Source organism: Eimeria necatrix, genomic scaffold, assembly GCF_000499385.1.
Source record: "Eimeria necatrix Houghton genomic scaffold, Enh_scaff1132, whole genome shotgun sequence".
Classification (NCBI taxonomy): Eukaryota; Apicomplexa; class Conoidasida; order Eucoccidiorida; family Eimeriidae; genus Eimeria; species Eimeria necatrix.
The window spans coordinates 2,216-11,199 of NW_013651919.1; the positions used below are offsets into that span (position 1 = coordinate 2,216).

At 55.7% G+C, this 8,984-nt stretch overlaps 3 protein-coding genes across 3 annotated transcripts; all 3 read left to right on the forward strand.

Annotated features, from left to right (window-relative positions):
• Nucleotides 1–274: 274 nt before the first annotated feature.
• Nucleotides 275–1,474, forward strand: ENH_00004600 (hypothetical protein; the record flags this gene model as incomplete). The annotated part of the gene is made up of 3 exons (XM_013578421.1): nt 275–691; nt 816–920; nt 1,340–1,474. Coding segments are annotated over 3 exons (657 nt in total), but the record flags the coding sequence as incomplete, so codon positions are not given.
• Nucleotides 1,475–3,029: 1,555 nt separating this feature from the next.
• ENH_00004610 (hypothetical protein, conserved) lies at nt 3,030–5,629 on the forward strand (the record flags this gene model as incomplete). The annotated part of the gene is made up of 4 exons (XM_013578422.1): nt 3,030–3,074; nt 3,287–3,541; nt 3,787–3,882; nt 4,925–5,629. The coding sequence occupies 4 exons, from the start codon at nt 3,030–3,032 to the stop codon at nt 5,627–5,629; spliced, it is 1,101 nt and encodes a 366-aa protein (XP_013433876.1).
• A 2,248-nt stretch (nt 5,630–7,877) lies between these two features.
• On the forward strand, nt 7,878–8,414 carry ENH_00004620 (hypothetical protein; the record flags this gene model as incomplete). Its single annotated transcript, XM_013578423.1, has 2 exons — nt 7,878–8,050; nt 8,204–8,414. 2 exons carry the CDS (start codon nt 7,878–7,880, stop codon nt 8,412–8,414), a joined length of 384 nt encoding a protein of 127 aa, XP_013433877.1.
• Between the last annotated feature and the right edge of the window lie 570 nt (nt 8,415–8,984).

Below are 8,984 nucleotides of genomic sequence, written 5' to 3' on the forward strand. Positions count from 1 at the left end.
AGACCAGGACCCGCAGCAGCAGCAGCAGCAGCAGCAGCAGCAGAAACAGAAACAGCGGCAGAAGCAGCAGAAGCAGCAGCAAAGGGAGGAGGAGCAGAGCCTGTTGGTGCAGCAGGCATTTGTAACAGGAGATGAAGAGCAGCAATTTCTGGCGGAGGCGGAAGCAGAAGAAAAAGCAGAAAAGGGAGAAGAAGACTGTAAGACTGCAGCACCCCACACTGCATGCGCAGCAGCATGCGCAGCAGCAAGCGCTGCAGCATGCGCAGCAGCATGCATGCGCAGCAGCACTTGTGCATGCACAGCAGCACAGCAGCATGCAGAAACGAAGATGCAGGGCTTTTGGAGCTGCATGCATGCGGTTGCATGCGAAGCAAAGTGTTTCTTGCGTGCATGCACTGTGCATGCGCAGCAGCAAACGTGCTGCATGCAGGGAAGCAAATTTGCACGAAAACTCGTGCAGGGGCTGCTGCTGCTGCTGCTGCTGCTGCTGTGCTTTGTGTCTGCAGCAAGTTTGCTGCCGGGATGGGGCTCGTGGGTGGGCGCGGGCGTGAAGCAGCAAAAAAAGAAGAAAGATTCAGCAGCAGCTGCAGCAGCTGCAGCTGCAGCAGCAGCAGCAGCCAAGAAAACGAAGCCCCTTGTCATTATTAACACTAAAGACGATAAGAAGAGCAGCAAATACTTCGTGTCTCAGGTACGCGTTGCTGCTGCTGCTGCTGGGTCTCATCAGCCGACAATGCAGCGCCCACTGCGAAGCAGCAGCAGCAGCAGCAGCAGCAGCAGCAGCAGCAAGAAGTTTGCGTGTTTTGCTGCTGTAGCTGCCCAAGTACATGAGCCCCGAAGAATATGCAGCACAAGTGAAGCAGCCTGTGGGGCCCGAGTGGAATTCTGCTGCTGCTCACCGCCGGCTAATAGCCCCCCGAGTAAGTTTTGCTGCGCTGCTGCTTGCTGTAGCTTTTTTCCTTTTGCTGCTCCGATCTTTCCATCTTTTTGTCATTTTCTTTCTTTTTTTAATTTGTTTTTTTTGCTGTTTGGGATATTTTGATACATTGGCTGCTGCGCCTCCCCGGGTTTTTCGTCTAAGCCGCATTTGTTGTTCGTTTGTTGCCTGGCTTTTGCTGCTGCTGTTCCTCTTCCAGCAGCAGCAGCAGCGGCTGCTGCTGCTGCTGCTGCTGCTGCTTCGGAGCCCCCGAAGCTCCTTAAGAAAGCCACACTCCCGCTTATTTCTTTGCTTTTCTGGAAAAGCATTGGCCGCCTACAGCAGATTTTGACCCGTCCGCGCTTTCTGCTGCTACTGCTGCTGCTGCTGCTGCTGCTGCTGCTGCTGCTGCTGCTGCTGCAGGTGGATGTGAGGGTGGGGGCTGTGGTGCCGCCTCTGCAATCCGCGAAGCTGCTGCATCCAGAAGCTCGGGAGGAGCTTTTGAATTTGTGGGCCCTCAAAGGCAGCAAAAAGAAGCGTTCACAAGTTCGTCTTTGAGTTGCTGCTGCTGCTGCTGCAGCGTTGCTGCTGCTGCTTCGGCAGCGCCTTTCGCTGCAGCAGCTGCTGCTGCTGCGCCGCTCGCCGGGTGCAGCACAGCAGCACGGACAGCATTTGCTGCAGCCCCAACTCTGCCAGTTAGCAGCAGCAAAAGCTTTAAGGCTTTGTTTGTGATTTTATTCTTTAAGACTTTATTGAGCGCTGAGCTCAGCCTAATACAATATGAGCCTCTGCTGGCTTATAGGGCCCCATAATGCATACCTGGCTAGCTAGGGGTTTGTGCTTCAATTGTTCAGCTAGCTAGCTAGCTAGCTAGCTAGCCCTCTAGCTAGCTAGCCAGCTACGTAGCTAGCTAGCTATCTGGCTAGCCACCCAGCTAGCTAGCTAGCTATCTAGCCAGATGGCCGGCTAGCTAGCTAGCTAGCGTGCAGAGTGGCTAGCTGGCTAGTCGTTAGCGGCGTCGCTGTGTGGCTAGATGTGTGTTGAGCCGCTGCTGGACTGTTTGGCTAGCTAGCTACTTCCCCTTGTAGCTAGCGAGCTACTTGGCGAGCTGCAGCTGGCTGGCTAGCCGCCAGCTAGCTAGCTAGCTACTGATACCTAGCTAGCTGCTTCTTAAACTAATCCCCACGCAGTTGCCCCTATACCCTCATCCAGTGCCTCAGAGTTGACAATAACCTTTTAACTTTTAATTCGAAGGGGGCCCCTAGGGGGCCCCCACAGAGAGTTTCCCAAGGAGGAGCCCCCGAGAGGGGGCCCCCAAGAACTCCGGGGGGCCCCCAAGAAGGCTCCAGCTGCTGTGTCTGCTGCTGCTACACGCAGCTGCTGCTGCACTGGACTTCTTTATTACTCATTTCTTATCTTTTCTGCTGCCTCAGCAAATCAGTGCTGCATTTCAGTGACCCTAGCTGGCCCACGGGGCCCCGGGGCCCCGGGGCCCCCGTGACCCGGGGGGCCCCCGGGACCCACAAGCTGCATGCAGGGCAGCAGCAGACGTTGCAACAAGAGAAAGAGACAAAATTTGCTTAATTTGTGTTTTTTCTGCTGCTTAAACTGCAAAAAGCAGCAAGATAAAGACCCGAAACGCAGAGTTGCTGCAGCAGCTGCTGCTGCAGCAACAGCAGCAGATGCAAAGCTGCTGCAGCAGCCGAAGGAGAAGCTTCAGCAGCCTTTATAGAGGAAAAAGGCAAAGCAGTAAAGTGTAGTGGCCCTGGATCTTCCAAAGCTGCAGCGGCAGCAACAGCAGCATCAGCGGCAGAGGAGGCAGCAGCAGCACAACCATCAGCAGCAGCAGCTTCTGCTGCTGCTGCAGCAGTTGCTGCAGCAGCGTTCTTTATACACCAAGAAACTTGTGGAGCCTCAAAGCTGAGCGAAGATCTTCGGGCTCGCAGCCCCTATAGCAGCACTGAGTCCCCTAAGCTGCAGCAGCAGCAGCAGAAGCAGCAGCAGCAACAGCAGCAGCAGCAGCAGCAGCAACAGCAGCATAGCCAAAGAACTGCACACAAATAAAGAAAATATAAGGAGGGGAGAAAAAGAGAAGACTAATTAACACTGCATCATGGATAGGAACAGGGTGACAGATTCGGCAGACGATGATATTCAGGTCCGTTTCTGCTGCTGCTGCTGCTGCTGCTGCTGCTGCTGCTGCTGCTGCTGCTGTTTTTGCTGGCACGTCCGATGCACCGAAAATCTCTCTGCGCGCATTCTCCCCATTTGTGTGGCTGTGCTGTGTTGCTGCTGCTGCTGCACCTGCTGCTGCCGCTGTTGCTGCTCTTGCTGCTGCTGCTGCTGCTGCTGCTGCTGCTTCTGTTGCAGGTCATAGTGGGCGACGGCCTCGATGGAGTTACAGCAACATTTATCCCTGAGGGAGACAGCACAGCAGCAGCAGCAGCAGCAGCAGCAGCAGCACAGCTGCCTCCATCAAAGCGTTCATCTGTTCCCTCTGGGGCCTCCGTGTCTCCCCCTGCAAAGAAATCAGCAGCAGCAGCAGCAGCAGAAGCAGCAGCAGCAGCTGACGACATAGAGGATGTTTTGGGAGATGCTGTCTTCACCCCGTCCACAGCAGAGCCAGTGGTACTGCAGCAGCAACTAATCCCCTTGCAGCTGCTGCGCACCTGCAGCAGCAGCAGCAGCTGCTGCTGCTGCGGCTGCTGCTTAACCTCAACCCCTAGCTGCTACAGCGCTGCTGAATTGCTGCAGCAGGAGCTGCAGCAGGAAATCAATCAAGTGCTGCTGCTGCTGCATTTAATGTTAAGTTGTGTCTTCTACTCTGCACACTTTCCTAGGCCTCAGGGTGTCTTTGCTTCTTGCTGCAGGCAGCAGCAGCAGCAGCAGCAACAGCAGCTAAAAGCCACCAGCAGGCCCCGCAGGACCCCCAGGCCCTTTGTGCTGCGGCTACTGCAGCAAAAGAGGTGACTAGTTAGCAGCAGCAGCAGCAGCAGCAGCAGCAGCAGCAGCAGCAGGGATGCTTGTGCATTTGAATAGAACATAAATTGCATGCATGCAGTTGCATTCTTCCTCTCCGGAAGCCGCGTGGCTCGCGAAAAAGGTCTGTTTTTGCAGAATTTGGAATTTATATTTGTTTATTTATATTTATTTGTTCATTTCAAATTAATAATCTCAAATTAATTTGCAAAAGTTCCTTTTTCCACTTTTTACTTGCACGAGTTTCCGTGCACAATGGCTGCAGAATCCCGCCCAGGCTGCGCCGCTGGGCCGAACTTGGCTGTTTGCATGCGCTTTTTGCGGAAACTTGGAATTAAATATGGGAATTAAACTTAAATATAAATATAAAACAAAGATAAAGACAATTATAACTCTTAAGGGGCTTCAAACGACCCTTTTTGAGGTTTTTTGCGCGAAAATTCGTGAAAAAAGGCACTGTGGCTCAAGCCGTGGGAATGCAAAGTTTTTCGAGTGTACAGACACCTAGCCGTATATCTCGCTATTTCCACTTTTTGCATTATTTGCACTTTTTGCATTTATTTCATTTAAACTTTTGCAATTTATTCGTTTTGAAGGGCCTTTCAAGGTCTTTTTGTCAGAGTCTCTCGCCTGCATGCAGCTGAATATGAATATCTGAGAAATAAATTTCTTTTTTCTTTCTGCTCATTCAATTCCACTTTTCTTTTTCTAAATGCCTCAAATAGATCTTTGTGCATGCACGAATGATTTGCATGCATATCAAAAAGTGAATAAACAAATGCATGCATGCATCCACTTAAATATATACATTCATATTTGTTTATAATTTCATAATTTATATATTTTACATTTTCGTTATTTTCATTTAAATCGAAATGCATGCATTTATTTGGGTGTCTAGACAGCCACCTGAAACTGCCTGCGTAGCTGCCGTGCAAGCCACTGAGCATCTCTGCCCATAGCCTCATCCTGCTGCTGCTGCGTCTGCTGCTGCTGCTGCTGCTGCTGCTGCTGCTGCTGCTGCTGCAGGTGGTGCCTGAGTGGGAAGTGAGCGGCAACAAGCGCTGGCTGTACGCGCGGGACCGCAGCCTCTGGTTTAACTATGGGCTGGACCACCGGGCCTTTGCTGAGTGGCTGCAGCAGCAGCTGAATTTGCGGCTGCAGCGCAGCAGCAAGCTGCCGCTGCACGTCCAGGACGAGGACTGGCAGCAGCAGCAGCAGCAGCTGCTGCTGCACCCCCAGGCCGACCAGCAGCAGCACTTCCGCTGGGAACAGGAACAGACGGAAACCGTTTTGCTCAGGCACCAGCAGCAGCAGCACCAGCCGCAGCAGCAGCACCAACTGCAGCAGCAGCACCAGCCGCAGCAGCAGCACCAACCGCAGCAGCAGCAGCAGCAGCTCCAGGGCGCCCACGTGCAGCAGCAGTTCCACGCCCAGCAACAGCACCAGCAGCTCCAGAACGCCCACGTGCAGCAGCAGTTCCACGCCCAGCAGCAGCAGCAACAGCAGCAGCAACAGCAGCAGCAGCAGCAGCACAAGCCCGTCGCTTTCAGTGGCGATTCAGGTTTCGCTGAGGGCCCCGTGCATGCGCAGGATGATGCTTGGGGCCCCCAGGGGGCCCCCCTGGGGGCCCCCGCAGCAACAGAGGAGACACAGGGGTCGCTGCACCCTGCTGCGCTGCAGCAGCTGGCAGCTCTGAACAAATTCTTAAGCGAGGACCAGCAGCAGCATTGACAGCAGCAGCAAGAAGACCAGCCTTGCCTGCGCAGCAGCTGCTTTGCGAAGTTCAGCAGCAGCAGCAGCGGCCTCCCCTGCTGCTGCTGCTGCTGCTGCTGCTGCGGCCGCACAACTCCCCTAATTCCGAAGACGGCCAGCCCGAGGGCGATGCAGTTCGCTGGCCATGCAGCGTTAGCTAACTAGCTAGCTAGCCAGCTAGCTAGCTAGCTGGCTAGCTAGCCGCGTTCAAGTTGTCTACCCAGCTAGCTGCCTGGGTAGCTAGCTGGCTAGCTACCCGTGATCAAATTGTCTGCAATGAAGCGCCTCCTTGGACTTTTTAGCGGGCAACGGAAAGCGTTGCCTTCGTGTCAGCAGCAGCAGCTGCTGCGCTGCTGCTGCAGCAACTGCGCCTGCAGCTGCTGCTGCAGCCGCTGCTGCAGCCACTGCTGCAGCCGCTGCTGCGTTTCGTTTCTCTGTACCAGATCCTCCTTATTTTTAGCTCGCTTATTACTTTTGTTCCGGCTGCTGCCATTGCTGCTGCTGCGGCTACTGCTGCTGCTGCTGCTGCTGCTGCTGCTATCTAGACTACCGTAGGCAGAAGCGCCACAGTTGCTTCTGCAGGACTTGTGCTCCCGCGTGCGGTGTACATACACTCGAACAAACAAGCAAAAATTCGAAAATGGGGAAAGGCCTTTTGGCCTGTGGGGCCCCACATAAAAAAGTTTTTCGGGTCAATTGCACAAAAGGGGGCCCCCAGCAAGAGCCTGGGGGCCCCCTTCTGTGCCTTTGTACCCACGGCCCAGGGTAGGAGGCCCTAGGGGCCCCCAGGTCTTTAAAAGGGGCCCCCAGGTCTTGAAAGGGGGCCCCCCGGACTGTGCGAGGGGGCCCCAGGCTGTACAGGGGGCCCCCCGGGCTCTTGAAGGGGCCCCCCCGGTTTTAAAGGGGGCCCCCGGGCTTCACAGGGGGCCCCAAAAAATCTCGAGGGGCCCCCCAAACCTCTAGAGGGGGCCCCCCGGGCTCTGGAAGGGCGCCCCCGGGCTCTAGAGGGGGCCCCCCGGGCCCCAGAGGGGGCCCCCCGGAGTGTAAGGGTTCCCTTAATTCCCCTTGAGCTGGAGGCCCTCAAAAGGGCCTCGGGAATTCAGGGTTTAGGGTTTAGAAAGAAAAGTTTGAGTCAAAAGAAAGGAGGCAAAAGCTCTCCTGGGTAAGTGAAGAAACAGTGTCTGTTATATCTGTCTACCACTGCATGCACTTCCAGCCCCAACTGCTGCGCCTCCACCTGCGGCGACTTGCGCAGCCCGAGACACACGCGCAGCCGGTCTTCTGCAGCAGCAGCAACAGCAGCAGCAGCAGCAGCAGCAGCAGCAGATATTTAAACGGTGACACAAACAATGCAGAGGACAAGAGCAGGAAGGTTGTGGGGCTACCGGACTAGCTACGTTGCTAGCTGGCTAGCTAGCTAGCTGCTTAGCTGGCTACAAGGCAAGCTAGCTAGGTGCGAATATAGCTAGCTAGCTAGCTGGCTAGCTGCACAGCTAACTCGCTGCCTCCTCGCGGACTCTCCAGGGGACACAAACCATTGATTGGGTTTTGTGCACTTCGCAGCAGCAGCTCCTAGACTCTGTAGCTAGCTAGCTAGCTAGCTAGCTAGCTGCACTGTGCCCCGTGAACTATCTGCCCGCAACCTGGCTAGCCAAGCAGCTAGCTAGCCAGCCAGGTAGCTAGATAGCTAGCTAGCTAGCTAGCTAAGCATGCAGGTAGCTAGCCGGAGTGTCTACGTGCACATGGCTAGCTACAAATTACGCCTGTGCCCTGCTGCTTGTCTAGCTGCTGCCCAGAAACTAGCTAGCCAGCTAGCTGCCAGCTACAAGCTGCTGCTGCACTAGCTAGCCGCTAACCACCCACTGCTGCTGCGCTATCTAGCTACCACTCTAAACACTAGCCAGCAGCAGCAGCAGCAGAAGCAGCCGCTGCTGCTGCTGCCGCTGCTGCTGCTGCCGCTGCTGCTGCTGCTGCTGGCTAGTGTTTAGAGGGGAAGCTAGATAGCGCAGCGGCAGTGGGTGGTTAGCGGCTAGCTGCTGCTGCTGCTACGCTATCTAGCTAGCTAGCTAGCTAGCTAGCTGGCTGGCTAGCTGCGCGGCGGTGGGCTGGACCTTTGAGTCTGAAGGCGATGTCTGCGAGGTCTCTGAACATGGCTTTGTCTTCCATGCGTTTGAGGGCCAACAGCCGAATGACTTGCGAAAAAGCCAAATAAACCAAAGTCAAAATTATGTCCGCCAAAAACACCAAACTCGCCCCCGAACACACCCCGTACCACGGCACCCCTCGCAGCTCCTCCATGCCCTGCGCAGCAGCAGCAGCAGCAGCAGCAGCAGCGGCAGCAGCAGCAGCGGCAGCAGCAGCAGCGGCAGCAGCGGCGGCGAATTGGGAGTGGGAGCTGCAGTAGGGGTGAAGGAGGCATGCAGCAGCAGCAGCAGCAGCAGCAGCAGCAGAACCACTGCGAGACCCGCAGCAACCAAAGGCAGCAAAACACTCAGCAGGAGCAGCAGCAGCAGCAGCACCCGCAGCAATCTCAACTGGCCACGACACCCGCAGCAAACAAAGGCAGCAAATCCCTCAGCAGGAGCAACAACAATACAAACAACAACGCCAGCAGCAGCAGCAGCAGCAACAGCAGCAACAGCAGCAGCAACAGCAGCAGCAAGTGCCTCACCCCTCCGACGCTGGCAGGGTGAGAGACAGAACCTGGAAAAGTGAAGAAGAGGCAGCAGCACCAAATGCGCACCACCAGGGCCACCAGCACTGACCGCCAGTGAGCCCGCAGCAGCCCATCATTTAGCCTGCAGCAGCAGCAGCAGCAGCAGCAGCAGCAGCAGCAGCAGCAAGAGTCACCTCAGTGGCAGCAGCGCATGCACGCAGCGGCGCAGCAAGGGATCCCCAGACGCGCCGGTGAAACAGTAGCAAAAGAAGCAATAGCAGCAGTAGAAGGAACAGCAGCAGCAGCAGCAGCAGCCGGAGCAGCAGCAAGATGAGCGGCAGCAGCAGACCGAACAGCAGCAGCAGCACAGGCTGCAGCACGCTACGCGCCGCCCAGAGCGATCCGTCAAGTTCTCCAGAAGCAAAAGCAGCAGCAGAAAACCAAAACAGCAGCAGCAACGGCGAAACGAAGCAGCTGAAACAGCAGCAGCAGCAGCAAACCAAAGCAGCAGCAGGAGTGAAACAAAGCAGCTGAAACACCACCACCACAAGCAGCAGCAGCAAAACGAAGCAGCTGAGACACCACCACCACAACCAGCAGCAGCAGCAGCAGCAGCAGCAGCAGCAGCAGCAGCAGCAGCAGCAGCAGCAGCAGCAGCAGCAGCAGCAGCAGCAGCAG